The sequence below is a fragment of the Lycium barbarum genome, chromosome 2, assembly GCF_019175385.1.
Source record: "Lycium barbarum isolate Lr01 chromosome 2, ASM1917538v2, whole genome shotgun sequence".
Classification (NCBI taxonomy): domain Eukaryota; kingdom Viridiplantae; phylum Streptophyta; class Magnoliopsida; order Solanales; family Solanaceae; genus Lycium; species Lycium barbarum.
Genome location: NC_083338.1, coordinates 97,604,968 through 97,620,333, shown reverse-complemented (window position 1 = coordinate 97,620,333; position 15,366 = coordinate 97,604,968). Strand labels below are relative to the sequence as shown.

General features: G+C 38.8%; 1 protein-coding gene and 1 long non-coding RNA gene across 3 annotated transcripts; both read right to left on the bottom strand.

The window, feature by feature from the left end:
* Nucleotides 1–8,960: 8,960 nt before the first annotated feature.
* On the bottom strand, nt 8,961–11,343 carry LOC132621104 (pectinesterase-like). The gene is made up of 2 exons (XM_060335258.1): nt 10,236–11,343; nt 8,961–9,877 (listed from the first exon to the last, which is right to left on the bottom strand). The coding sequence occupies exons 1-2, from the start codon at nt 11,218–11,220 to the stop codon at nt 9,198–9,200; spliced, it is 1,665 nt and encodes a 554-aa protein (XP_060191241.1). The 5' UTR covers nt 11,221–11,343; the 3' UTR covers nt 8,961–9,197.
* A 526-nt stretch (nt 11,344–11,869) lies between these two features.
* LOC132621094 (uncharacterized) lies at nt 11,870–14,904 on the bottom strand. 2 transcript variants are annotated; one of them, XR_009575414.1, is made up of 4 exons: nt 14,454–14,904; nt 14,162–14,387; nt 13,210–13,275; nt 11,870–12,270 (listed from the first exon to the last, which is right to left on the bottom strand). It is a non-coding gene; the product is annotated as an uncharacterized LOC132621094 (long non-coding RNA). The 2 variants fall into 2 exon arrangements; XR_009575412.1 differs by having other exon boundaries at nt 14,162–14,904.
* Between the last annotated feature and the right edge of the window lie 462 nt (nt 14,905–15,366).

Sequence of the window (15,366 nt, the reverse complement as noted above, 5' to 3'; positions counted from 1 at the left end):
CGTCCCTAAATGATACGGAGATGAGGGCTGGCCGAAAACCACTCACCATTTCACTTAACCATGATTAATACAAGAGATATAAGAAAGAGATCTTACAAAGATCGAGTTCAACACAATTTCACTTATCCTTTCCAACATTACAAATCACCATTTAGACTTAGATTAAAGTTATCATGCACTAGGTGCATTCCATCTGTTTCTACTAGCTATCCTAACCAGTTATGAGGTTTGTCATCCCATAAGCCTAATAGGGCTTCTATCCCAAAGTTTCATCAAGTCTCTAGACATGTTTTACGGATAATCCGGAAGATCAATTCAATTAAGCACAACCATACTTATTACTGTTAACTCACGTGGAGGATAACTTCATCCTAGCCGATTTAACTCACAAAACATGTAAATACCAAATTACGACAAGTCAATACTAATAATTCACCACAAAACAACATGAATACGGAATAAATGCAATGCAAGTGTAAGTAATGCAATGCAAGGCCTTTGTTTTCACTTTCCGATATAGAAATGATCGAATGTCAAAAAATCGTGACCCATGAGGGGCTCATGAGGCCCATATACCACCGCTCCTGTAAATCTTCGTATCACGATCTCAACACATCATATCTCAATAACCTGTCTATGAGCCCACGGGGCACAATTGCCAATAGAATGTGCCACAATATCATCACTCATCCGGAACAAGATTCCCTGGGACTCACAAGCATATCCTCAAAAGTATACATGAGATACATGTAAAGTATGAATATGGCATGCATCAAGTCAATAATAAGTATAAAAGCATGAAATCCATTTTTAAGTTTGCAACAACCTAAAGGCTTCGCCTATTTACTTTCTTTTCATTTCAACGAGGGTATATGAGTGATATGCATACAATAGAAAAGACAGGAAATAATAATAAGGAAAATAAAGTACGGGCATCGAACCCAGTCACAGATCCATATGATTATATTATTCTATCAGCTAGTGCCCAAAGCATGGCATTCAAACCAACTATACAATTTAAAGTGCATAAATACGCTTAACATGATGACCGATATTCGATTTAGGTGCTCGTCACCTCATAAGTATCAGAACCCCTTTAATTACCCCATGACTCTCTTATTAGATTCATTTTAGACCAACACACACACAAATAGAGTTTACATTCTCAACCTGCCTGGAATTGAAGCTTAGTATCTCGAAGCCTTCTTGTTTCTTTGCCAAATATCCGAATGGTTTCCGATCTACTCAACACGTATTATATACGCATATATGAGTCATAAATACTCATATTTATTCAATAAAGGTTCGATCTTAAGACTACCCAACCCCCAATTTGGGACTTTTGGGCATAGAAGGGTAAAATGAGAATTTTGAAATTCTAAATTAGATTACCCAAATCTTTGCGAAACCCATTTCATCAAGAGTCAATCATAATACAACCACACACAAGGTTCATTTAGGAAAGCTTGAAAAGGGGTTTAGGTTTCATGGAGTGTGTTGTCATACTCTTCTCCCCCAACAAGGAAACTACCATTAAAACTTCCCAGTGAAGGATATAAGGTCAAATAAGAGAGTTTAGGACTTACCATAGCAAGGGTCTTGGTCTCTACCCTCCATTGCTGCCCTAGGTCAAGCTTCCAATCCCAAATTCCCAAATGGAATGAGTTAAGGCGAAGTGAGATATTTATTTCTAGGTCTGTTCAGTGATTCGCGCTTCTGCTCGGTTATTCTAGTAGGTACAAACTCGCCTCGGCGGGCAGTCCGCTCGTTGCTACGAGCACACAGGTTTTGCAGGGGCGGGAACCTCATTCGCTACAGCGGGCGCGCCGCTACAAGACTAGTCTCGCCTCTGCGAGGCTTGGCTATTAAACCATGGGAGATCTAACCTCCCAATTACTAACATCCGCGATATAAATGAGACATTCCAGACTTAATTCGATGAGGGACATTATCCCGAGGACACATTACTAACTTACCCGATTACGCAGAATTTTTGAAGGAAGTACAAAATAAACCGAGCAACTTAAACGTATAAGAACTTCGGACTGAAACTCATAGCTAGAATATTACCAAACACATCGAACGACTCATCATTCGCTTCTTACATGTTAACTATGCTTAATAAGAGTCGGAAGGAGAACAATAAAGACAAGAATTTTTGAATCGCGTCAAAACGACTGGACGAGTTGTTACACACTAATCCCAGGGTTACCCATACAAGATCCATCGATATTCTATCTGAAATAGCCTATAGGGGGTGGGTTCCACTTAATATTAATCAGGGTTCTAGAGAGGGGCTTATTATAATGGTTACAAAGTTGATCAAATTCTATGGCCCTACTGTAAGCTTGCTTAAAGGAGGGTATTGGTGCTTGTTCTCATTAGAGTTTCTATTAGTCCAAATACTCCAAAGGCTGTAAGGAATAAAGATGTCCCATTGCAGGAGGTTATTAAACTTTTTACCCTTGATATTATCCCAAGTGTTTCCCTAATTATCAGTAAGGAAAGATTTAATGTCAGTGTTGTAACAACTATCCTGTCTGGCTTGGGTCCAGAAATTTTGGACTCACGACAGTCTAGGAAGATATGGGAAATTTTTTAATTTTGGTGACCACAGAACTTACACTGAGGACTGATATTCAGGCCAATTGTGGAGGAAGGAGTTGGTAGGGAGTTTACTATAAGCTAGGATCCAAAGAGATCTTGTTAGGTGTTTTTGCTTTCCACACCCAGCGAAAGGAGATGTTTGTGCCTAGATCACAAGGAGGGAGTCAATGAGCTTATAAGCACTCTTCTAGGAGAAGGGACCATTACCAATCAAACCCCAATACATTAAGTTTTCTTTATTAATCGAAAGGGGAATCAAAGTACTAAAAATAGAAAGACTAATATCCATAGGAAGGTCAAAAGAGAGGTTACCCAAATCCCATTGCCCATCCTTCCAAAATTCGTCCACTTTAGTGAGCTCCTCATTCCTATTGAGGCGGACCTAAATAACATTCTTAAGAGATTCTAGGTGGGATATCCATCTATCATCCCAAAGATTAACCCTGTTTCTCTTATGGACAGCCCAATAAGTAACCTTTCTGATTAACCTTGTTTCTCTTATGGACAGCCCAGTGGGTAGCCTTCCTGATTAACCCTGTTTCTCTTACGGACAGCCCAATAGGTAGCTTCCTATAGATTTCATAACCCTCAATAATGCCTTTCCATGTTTTTGAAGTAAGGGAGGTATTGTTCTCCTGACTATTCTTAGCAATTAACACTTTTGCCCAGAGAGAGTCAGGTTTTTTAAGAAGTCTCCAAGTGAGGCTGGTAAGCATGGTCTCAACTCTTTGAATTCCTAGAACCCCCCCCCCCCCCCCCCCCCCGGTGTCCCCCTTATCCTTGGACTTAGTAACAGTTTGCTAACTTAGTAAATGTATTTTCTTTTTAGCATTGGTGTTGCCCCAGATGAAATTCCTTTAGGTTATATCAATAAGCTTATTAGTCTTCCTAGGGAGCTTAATTACTGCATAATATGGTTGGGAATACTTTTAAAGGAATATTTTGCTAAAGTTGTTCTTCCTGCCATATTGAGGAATTTTGTTTTCCACCCAGCAAGCTTAGAATTAAGGTTATCAATAATGAATTGGAAATCACTATGAGTAGGTCTCCTATGGAACATGGGAAATCCAAGATATTTCTCAAAAGAGTTTTTTTTTTTTTTTTGCTTTGATGGTAAGGCAATTTTCATGAGGTCTCTGTCTTCTAACCTGCAGTTATTGGAGAAGATGACCTTGGATTTAGCAGTATTAATCGTTTGGCCACAGCTATTACAGAAACTAGTCAGTGTGTTGATAATGGTGGTATAATTTTTTAAGTTAACCCTGGCAAAGAGAGTGAGGTCATCATTATATAACAAGTGAGAAATCTTAGGACCATTTCTACAGTTAGAGATAAGGAACCAGTTTAGATGGTCAACCTCATAATTAATTTTCCTGGAAAGCATCTCCATACAGTAGGGGGAGATGGGGTCTCATTGCCTTATTCCTCTAGTAGGCTTAAAAAAGTCAGTCCCCCTCCATTCACTAAGATAGAAATAGAAGAGGTGCTGATACACGAGAGGATGAGCTTCCTAAGGCTTTGATGAAAATTGAAATAGATAAGGATTGCCCTAATAAAGGACCAGTCAATTCTATCAAAAGCCTTTTCCAAATAAATCTTAAGAATCATATTGGCATTCTTCCCTTTCATTAATTGAATTGGGTAAGTTATTCTTGAACAATAATGGCACTATCAGAGGCTCTTCTATTAGAGAGGAAACTAGCTTGGTTATGCCCAATGAGGTTTGCAAGAAGGGGCTTAATTCTCTGAACAATAATTTTAGTAATAATTTTATATTGGGTATCGCAAAGGCCAATGGGTCTAAAAAATTTTAAGGACAGTTGCATTGGCACATGTAGGGATAAGGAAAAGGTAAGTGGAATTTACCTCTTCCTTTATCTTGGAGTTACTAAAAATATTTCTACAAAAGCTCACTATGGAGTTCTCTACTTCAGCCCAATATTTTAGGTAGAAAAAAGGGTGGGTACCATCTGGACTAGGAGCTTGGCTTGAAAGAAAATACAACTTGTTTGATCTCTAAGTTTCTGGGGGGAGGGAAAGTCTGGTATGGTCAGCCTCAGCAATGGAAGCATAGATGGAAGGGTTTGAGCCCTTGTTCAGCTTAGACAAAGGCTGCTCAGAGTTATAGAGGTTATAATAAAAACTAAGGATGTTCTCTTTAATCTCAGCTTGGTCATAGGTCCAGTTACCCATGTCATCCATAAGGGCAAGGATTCTATTCCTTCTTCTCTTATTAATAGTGGAGGTATGTAAAAACCTAGTATTACTATCCCCATAAGCAAACCAATTTATCCTAGACTTAAGTTTCCAGAATTCAGACTCTTGTTGAAGAATTTTACTATAATCCCTTGTAAGAGTAGTCTCATGATTTTGGAGGTATATGCTAAACTGGTAATTAGGGGACTTTTGTATCCCAGCCAGTCGGCCAAGAATGTTTCTTTTCCTAGTGAAAATATCGCCAAAGGTTACCCTATTCCAGTCAAGAATATTAGTTGGAAGTCATAGTTAGTTCTAGTAAGGTCAGAGTGGTTGTGATAACAATCTTTACCAATATTAATAAAATTCGAACGGTGTACCACATGATCTCTACTCGAAAAGGCTTATCAATGGGAAGACTGTTATTAGCCAACCTAACAAGCATGGGGCAGTGGTTAGAATGGACTCTAGGGAGGTGAATAACAATGCATTTAGGGTAAAGATTTATCCAAGCATCATTAGCTAGACATCTATCTAATCTTTCTAAGATAAGAGCATTTCTGTTACTATATCTCTTGTTAGTCCAAGTGTACTTAATCCCTTTAAAACCTAGATCAACAAGATTACAATGATTGATACAGTCCCATAAGTGGTTTGCTCTATTATTATTGATACTATTTCCTCCAAATTTTTCAGAGGCTTTCATTAAAATCACCCCCAACAAACCATTCCCCAGTTATAGTATCAGAAATAGTAGTAATTTATTCCCAAAGTAATTTTCTATCATTGAAAGTGCTACTAGCATACACAACAGAGAAAAATGAAAAACCAAGTTTTAGGGAGAAAAAATGCCTTAACAACAGTGTGGATGCTTTGTGCATTGATAGAGATGACTTCCAGATTCATGAGTTCCTTCTTCCACATGATAACAATACCTTCAGAATTCCCAATAACTGGAGATTCTAGTTGCCCAGTGAACCCCATTGCCTTAATAAGAGCTTTGTGGTCACTCATTCTAGTTTCCAACAGGACTAGCATAGAAGGCTTGTATAGACCTATCATTTCTTTGCAGTGTCTTTTCAACTTAGGGTTATTCGCACCCTTAGCATTCCATAGTATGAAATTCAGCATAGATTTCCTCGGTGCGGGGGATCTCTCATAAACTCATTCCTTTTACCCATTGAGGATGAGGTTGTTTCCTGAGTTTTCTACTGAGACAGAGTCAGAATTGGGTTCAAGACTACTGCAAAGTTCCCTGAAGTCGGGATCTGAAGTAGTTTGATGCCTAGGCTGACTTTGGTAAGGTCCCTGGGGTATATGACTACTAGTAGCTCGCTGTGAGGATCGTTGAACTCTATGAGCTGTAGTTTTTCTAGAAGTATTGCATCTGACTTTGGTACTTTCATAGGAGTTAGCATGTTTTCTAGTTCCCTATTGTTTGCTTTCAGGATTTGTAGCACCTTGATCTGAGCATTGATCAGTTCTTCTAAAGGAGATGGAGTTACTATTATCGAGTCCACTACCACGGGGGTTGGTATTGTTGGGTTGCAGAGAATAAAGAAAGGGCCTATTTCAAGGAATTCTGGTTCCAGGCTTAGGAAGAGGGGGATTTCCTTCGCCACCTCCTCCATCAGGGTTGATAGCTTCTGGGGTGTTAGGCCTTGATCTAAGTTTTGGGTAAAAGCTTTCAGTAAAGTCGACATCCATAGATGATGACATAGTTGAGCATCCCCTAATTCAACCCCTCTGCTACCACATTGGCTAGGTAGGCTGGGTCCTGGACTATGACATTTATCGGTTGGTTCCCTAGCATCAAACTCAATTATATGGGTTGGCCTTGCAGTCTAATCTCCAACCACGATTTTGGAGCATGGTCTAAGCGAAAAGGTTTGGACATGAAGTTAGGGGTGGAGTCGTTTGATCTCGGTCCATGGTTAGTAGCAGAAGAGTTAGAAAGGGAGGAAGTTGGAGAGGGATTAAAGAGATAGGGATTCTAACTAAGCTCCAGCTCTCTTTTAAAGGTGCGCCAAGTGCTTCATCTTTCAACTCATTTGATGGGAGTTGTTATATTAGAAGTGAAAACTGCCGTCAAGTCTAGCAAAGAGGTATGATTAGATTTTGAAATCTGCACAGGGATAGTTCTCGAATTAGGAGAGGACGTTTGATTTTTTGATGAAAAGTGCTCTTGATGGCGTTGTGCTCAAGGAGAAAATAGGTAGTAGGGGTCTAATTATCCTCTGATTTATAATCAGGGGTATCTGTATTAGAGGGGAATATGCCATTTTTATCCAAAATCAAATGGGCTTGGACCTCATTATTTAAAAGTGGAATATCATTGGGCCCATTAGAGTCAGAGGTAAATGAACTCTGTTGAGCTAAGGCCTAAAACTTATTGTTCTCTTTATGCTTGAAGTGGAAAGTCCCCTTAATGGATTGGGTTTTACCCCTATTCTGGTTTGAGCTCGAGTTAATTGGGCCTTTTTTTCCCAGATCAGAATGGCCTTTGTGGCCCAAATCCTCACCCCTCTCCATAGCACCATTAGGGTTTTGATACTCAGGTTCGCCAGCACCGCTTTTTACTTGACTGCGCCGGCTACTATTTCGATCATGGTATATGAAAGTTTGGGATTGAAGGAACTTACCTATTGTTCCATCTATGGTTTTAACCTGAACTTGCTCCTTTTGATTTCCCCTGCCTCTTGCCGATTTTGTGAGGAGACCTTCTGTAAGCTCTTTTTCTTTTTCGCGAACTCCATCGTTTGCCATTCGCTCTCTTTTGGGGGAGAAGATGAGGAGCTAGCTTCAGAAGGTTTTGGATTTGGGGTAGGATCAAGAAGCTACACCCCAAAACTATGTGGCCCAGTCTACCACAGCCCATACATAGGATACCCTCACTTTCGTAAATGATTTTTTGCCGATGTTGCCCGATGTTAATAGATGCTTTTACCTGAGAGTCTAGAGGTACTTCTATACAGATCCTTGCATATCTCCCTCTCGGGGTAGAGGATGTGCAAATTTTTAGGAGTTTCCCGATCGTTGACCCAACTCTTTCTAAGATCCCCTTGTCATAGAACTCTTTTGAGAGTTAAGGAAGCTTGATCCAGACGATGGTGGAGGAGGTTATTGGGTCAGCAGGGACGAAGTTTGGTCGCCATCTTCTCACTGCGAGAAAATTCACAGCTACAAATCAAGGTCATTCATGGAAGGCCTTTGTTAGGCTTTCCTCCGGTTCGAATTTAACGATATAATAGTCAATGCCAAGGTCGATTAGAGTCAAATTTTCATTTGGCTTCCATAGATCTAAGAGTTTTCCCCTCAAGAATTGGTGGTTGAATCTTTTACCAAATAGTTTGATTATAATGGAGTGTCTCCAAAGGAAATATAATCTAGCTTTGTCTTCAATTGACAGATTAATGGTATCCGTTTCCTCCATTGGGGACAATTCCATTTCAATGTCTTTGCCTTTGGCAAAGTCAGTGTGGTAGTTGGCTTCAATTGATGACGACTTTTCCAAGACTGCATCTTTGTAAGGAGTATTAATTTTTGGTGGGTCCAAATCAATGCCTTCAGTTGGTAAATCTGCCGATTCCGGTGGAATAGGTAGGGGTGGTCCCGAGTTGGAGGTGGTAGGGAGGGCCATACAATAAATTGGGGGCGGGGGGTTGTTGTTGGGGGTTAGTGAGGTAGTAGAGAGTGGTGGGTCTTTCTCACTCTAAAAAAGCTCTCATAAAGCAATGAAAGTTCACAAGGAAGACTATTGTTATGAAGGCAAACATTATGGAAGGTTTATGAAATTATCCAAAAATTAATTAACTTATTGTGAAGTGCCATGTCCTTTTTCCGATACAAAATCTAAAATTTCAGGTGAAATTTAGTTTATAGTCCACTTGGTCAAAGTTAGATGACTTCAGGTGACAACCAATTGAAAAATGACTTTTATGCGAAATGTTTTAAAGTTGGATGACTTTTATGTGATTACAATAGAAAAATAATTTGTGTGATAAACTTTAAAGTTGAAAATTTTTTATTTAACAAAAATAGAAAATTGATTTTTGCGTGATTAACTTGTTGGATGACCACAAGTAAAATTTACCCTAATTGTTTATGACATAGATTTTAAGGAGAAATGATGGAAACTAGAGGGGGGGAAAGAATAAACGAGCTGAAATTACCAAGTTGAATTACCATTTGATTTTGCATAATCTAAAATATAGATAGATATCAATAAACTAAAAGTAAGTATTACATAGCTAGGTACAAAAAAAGCTAGAAAAGCAAACTAAATAAACATAATTGGATATTTTTTTTTATATGTAGATTTTCAAATTTTTATAAAGGAATTAATCATCCTTAAGTTGTTACAGTTTGATCAAGGCAGGCAGGCTGTCTATTTCCTAATAGGAAATACCAGTCTTCTTAATCCAGCTATCTTGGTCAATGAAGTAACCAGGAGCATATTTTTCAGCCTCTTGTGGTGAAATGTTCCTCTTGTAACCACCCCACTTAACCCTTTTGTCAGTGTTTGCTCCTGGTCCTTTGTTTTGATACTCCGCATAAAACAACGTGTTTAGAGCAAAGTTACCATTCCATGGAGCCCATCCTTCAGGATCAATGAACCCATCAATATAAGATTGCATAATAATGGTCCTGGAGTACTCCTTCCATGGACGTCCAAGATATGCCTTGATTGGTGGTTGTGTGCTAGTAAATGCTGGCTCAGCCCGTATTTCGCAGTTCTGCAATACGATTGCACCAACGCCACGGTGATCTTTTCTACCTTGAGCAATGACCATGCAAGCTTGGTTATCACCTGGTTTCCTCACAATCATCTTGCAGTTTTGGAACACCGCAGATGCATCGCCGAAGATGAAGTCGATGGTTCCTGTGATGGTACAGTCCTTGTAGAATTGTCTGTAGGAATGAGTGTATAGGGTGTCTTGGTACCCATCTATGTTGCAGTTGTAGAACACTGTCTTATCAGCTGACACACGAAGTGCAACTGCTTGGTGCTTCATTGCTCCTGCTGTGTTCTCAAATCCTATATCCCTCGCTACAAAACCATCTCCATTCACAGCTGCACATTTTACAAAAGAGTTTAACTTTTTACACTGACCGGCGTCATTTAAAAGATAATAACAGCTAACTGCTTAAAATAAATAGAATTAGGACTAAAGTGTGAAATGGTTATGTATACTGACAGTGTAAAGGTCTTTACACTAAGCAAGTTATTGCTCTGTTTCTGTGGGAGTTGATTTCTCATATGGTCATTCAATTACATTATCTTAGAAAGTCACTTTCTTTGTTGAAGGAAATCGGAATCAAGAAGAAGGGTGACGAGTTGAGATAATAACTATTAGTTAAGTGATCATCCAAGAAATCACCATGTACGTGTACGAAACATAAATCATTGTTCAGAAAACTGAATGACTTACCAACGGTGGCGGTATGGAAAGTGCCAGTGCCATCAGCAAAGTTCTTGTTGCCAGTAATTTTGGTCTTGGTTGGGCCTTCACCAATAAACACAACGTTTGTCACACCTCTTGGGATATCAACCATTTCCTTGTATTCACCTGCCTTGATTAAGATAACATAGGTTTGTGTGTTCTTTGGGGGCACAGCTTTAAGAGCTTCTTTGATGGTCTTGTATTGTCCACTTCCATCCTGAGCAACCACAGCATTAGGCTTGATATTAGAAACTTGAAGAAGCCTACGAGAACCGGCTTCAACGAATGATGAGTAGTCATAATCGGTTGTCAATAATCGGCGATTAATGCCAGGGATATGCAAATTGGTGAGCATGTCACCAAAGCTAGTGATCATGGCAAGGCCATTGCTAGTGAGTTCCCCTGCACTCTTTAATAATTTCTTCATTTTCTCACCAGTGTCACCACTTGTGTTTGAAAAAGCATCTAAACAAGTTTCTTGATAAGTAATTGAAGCACTGATCCATGTTTTTAGATCATCGGTGTAATCCTTGATCTTGTTAATATCAAAGCTGCCAACTTTATCAAAAGATCTTCTTAGATCATCAATAGACACATCAAGAAGACCATTACAAGTTTGTAGAGCCTCTTTGGTTCTTGGATCTTTGGCGGCTTCCTTGATTAAGTCAGTGTTTTTTATGGCATTTTTAATGTCAGTGATGGTGGATTCAAATGCAACTTTTATAAGTTCCTTTGGGTCACTAGTGTTCTTGGCTGATGCAAGACTTTTTTCACATGCTTCTTTGTAATCAGTAGGTTGGCACATTGCTTTCACAGATTTTGTAGAGGTTGAAATTTGACTATTTCCAGCACCACCACCACCACCACTGGATGAATCACTGCTATTATTTTTTGAAATGGTGACAGCTGCTGCCACAACACAAGCCACCACAAGAATTGAGGCTAAGCCAGCAATGGCTATTTTGTTAGCCATAATGTATTTTTTTTCTTATATGTATTTTCCCAAAGTAAAAAGTGTTTCTGTTTTGTTTTTATTGATAAAGAGCTTTTGGGGATTTCTTATTAGAGAGGGTGCATGCCCCTTGGCTCTGAAAGATATGTTTCCTAAAAATGGACAACTCATTTATAGTGTATAGGAACAAGTAATTAACGAAATTATAGTTGGTTTTCTGTTGAGGATGTGAGGATGTGAAATGGTCTAAGAAAAAGACGAGGTTGTTACTGTTCATTTTTACCTTTATTATTCCTACAATCAAGGTTTGCGAAACAGAATTTTACTGTTCAATGCTATTCCCGTTTGTTCCAAACTAATGAGTAATATTGCTTTATCCTTTCAATATCACAATTTATAATACTCTAATTAAAAAAAGATACCGTGGTACTTCAATTTTCACTGAAATTTGTATAGAACTTGAAGGAACAAGGTTAAACCTGAATTACAGGATACATATCAAAGGGAATATCTTGTCAACTATACGAACAATGACTAGGGAGGATATTGTCACAACCCAGCCCCGTGGGCCGCGACTGGTGCCCTACTTGGGCACCCAAACGGACATACAAACTAAATCATCATTTTTAAACAGAGTTGAGAACGAATATTATCTTGCGCGATTGCGCGTACAAAACATTATATCAGAATCAGAAGAGGCAGCGGAATATACATCGCCGAACATATGCACATATATCAAAAAGCCAGCAAGGCTATCAAATATGTCAAAAGCCGACAAGGCTGCCACAAACATATACAAAATGCACGCCGACGAGGCTGCCATAACGAATAGAGTCATGCAAACACATCCGTACAGAAGTAGGCACACACACCCACAAATACGTCTACAGACCTCTAAACAGACAAACTGAATCATATGGCGGGATAGGGCCCCGCCGTGCCCCTGAACAAATACATGTATACATAGCGAACGAATATATACCAAAATGTGTGCTCTGAAATGAGAAGAGCACTCCAAACAGCAGAAGAGGGTGTCCTAAATGGGTAGATCACCAAACTGTGCGTCTGTACCTGCGGGCATGAAACGCAGCCCCCCGAAGAAAGGGGGTCAGTACGAAATATGTACTGAGTATGCAAAACAGAATATACAGAAAGCAAATCTGAGACATAAACGAAATAGAAGTACCAAACATAAGTGCAAATCCAACATATCAAAATTTGCTTACTTTCAAAAATATGTAAGTAATGCATAGGGTACAGAAGAATATGGTCGCCCACCCGACGATGGCGCCATAACACAGCATAACACCAGAAAGTTTCAAATCTCCGTATCCCCGTCACATATCACATCACAACATAACACCATACACAGCATAACACCAAATATAGGTGGAACCCGACCCTCATTAGCGAGTAGCTCGGAGAACCATAACACAGCATAACTCCGGAGTATATCAAAATGCGCACGATAACAGAACCGGCCCGGGAACCGGCGAAAGATATAACAGAACGCACGAGCAGAGTCATGAGTAACCATATGCATAAAATCATTATCATAGACTCAAATATAAGTAAATGACCATACTTGAAATTCGAAATGATAATCATACCAAATTCTTTCAAAAGTTGTCCGAATTACATAAAGGAAAGTCGCGGGACCCACAGATGGGTATTGACCCGAATCGGGCCCGCCTATGGAAAATATACTCATTATATGCCATATAAACTTCTACAACAATATTGAAGCTATCCGAGCCTTTCGGTGAAAGATATGGCGTTTCGTAGTTATGGAATTCTTTAAAACAACTATTTTTGTACAAAGTTTGGAAATCAATTCTTTCAAAAACATAAAGGTTCATATTTCATCACATCATACATAAGAATGCCAAGAAATATATATAAGGATCATAACGTGCTCGGATTTCGAATTTGGAATTTCCTCGAGGCTCGTGATATAACCTATTGAAAACTAAGGCATGCCAAAAGAAAGAAGAGTTGCGCTTTACATACCTCGTACGCACTCCAAGATAGCCAATCTAAAGTAAATCCCAATCTACGCCTCGGGCTCCCCAAGGTCTACAAATATGCCAACGAATATCCAATATTAAACATAGGCACTTAAGCCATTCATTCCAAACTAACATTAAATTCTACAGAAAATTCGGCAGCATTTCCCCTGTAAATAGGCCAACCCGAGAATTTAACTCGCTCAAAATCAACAGCAACAACCACAATAACCAACCTAACAACTCCAATAACCAATCTGAAAGACAATATTACATTAATACTCTCTTTTTCATCATTCGACAACTTTCCAAATATTCAATTCAACGGCTTACCTTCAAGCCAACATCAACGCCTATACATTCAAATACTAACCCAAACCCATACTAACAACATTCAAGAACATTCTAAATAATTCACATAATATTTCCAACGATCTAACAATTTCTCCAAATTGGGCCGAAAACAGCCCCTAAACTATAACATAACGATGCCCGAAATTCTAACGAACACTTACAACACACCAAGCAGCCCATATACACTTCTTACGCCTTATTTCATGCCATCTTTTCAGCAAATTTCAGGGAAATACAACAGCAGCCACACGACACCACATCATCTATTCATATGCAAGTAAATCACATTATTATCTCTATAATCCTTACAACAACCCACAACAATTTTAACTCCAACTCTAACCATTAAATTCCGTCATTCTCATCACATAATCTATGATTACAACAACCAAAATATTAATTCAAATCAATCAATCAAATTTCAATTAAAAACAGCCCCTACGGCATTCAACAACATTCCAACATTCGTGCAATTCATGTTACCAAGTTACAACTATGCTTCAACATCAAGATACATAATTTCACACATACAATTTACATTTGCATATTCCCCACACGTCCAACTTCATCATCAAACACATAGAAAAATGATCAACTCTTACCTTAACAAGTTGGCTTTTTCCACTTGGCTAGAATTTGTGAAATGAACTAATACTTGTTCTTGTTGCTCCAAATGAATTCTCCACGTTATTATCACCTTCCTAAGGGCTGAAATACCTAGAAAAACTGATTTTTGGATCAACAAATTTGAGCTCCAATTTTGCTAGCCATGGTCGAATGCCATGGCTTATGCTCTCTCTCTCTCTCTAGCTTGTATATCAACGTTTCCTTCACGTATACACCATATTAAACCTTTAATCCAAATTGATAACATGAGTAGGAGGTTGAAATTACCTTTAGAAATCAGAATCTTCAAGAATCTTGTTCCTCTTTCCAGCTGCTTGCTTAACAACACAAAAAAAAAACTTAAGCTACAACTTCTCTTTAACTAATATCATGTCAAGGGTCTAGGATTTAGCTTATATGATGGCTCAATTAGAAAGGGGGTTTGGGAGAGAAAATAAGGGTTTTGGATCTGTTTTAGGTCGTGTGAAATGATATAGGGCAAAGTGGTGACTTATCTATTGAGTTTAATGGGCCTCATGGGCCGAAATGTGAGTGTTTGGGTCGGGTCCAAACTTGCTGCCCTGCCAGCCCAACTTGCATCGTCCATATCTCCTTATCCCGATATCATTTTGACGAGCGGTTTGTTGCATTACAAACTAGACTCGATGAACTTCATTTTAGGCTTTTGAAACACCTTAAAACTCCTCATATTCAAGGAGATATGCCTCCTACAATATAGACTAAAATTGGGTCCGAAATTTTACTGAAGTTCCGATTCATTTCGTTTAACTTCTAATCCTCTTCCAACCTTATGTAACCTCTTATGCATACATATACACACTTATATACATAAATAAAAATCCATATACACATCTCGAAGGGTCCAGAGAATCACAATAACCTTAAGCATAACTAGAGAACTCACAAAGCTTTGACGAAACTCCAATCGCAAAAGTATATTCATATCTTTTGTCCATCCTCTATATCATTACTAATAATCTCAAATACTTTAAAAGGTCACTCGCATTACCTCATATACATACTCATAACGCGATTTCAAATCCTTTAGGTTACCATGTCACCTCGGGATACTTAAGGCAACCATATATATAACGATATTCTTACTAACTCGATTAACTTTCCTTGAACCTTCATAACTCATTTCTTTTTCTTGTTTTACTTCAAGTAACACGGATTATTA

What these genes read in the sequence shown, in the direction of transcription:
- LOC132621104 (XM_060335258.1), bottom strand. Translation starts at nt 11,220, where the DNA reads ATGGCTAACAAAATAGCCATTGCTGGCTTAGCCTCAATTCTTGTGGTG. An exon ending in TTTCCATACCGCCACCGTTG is followed by an intron (nt 9,878 to 10,235) that starts GTAAGTCATTCA and finishes TAAAATGTGCAG; the next exon opens with CTGTGAATGGAGATGGTTTT.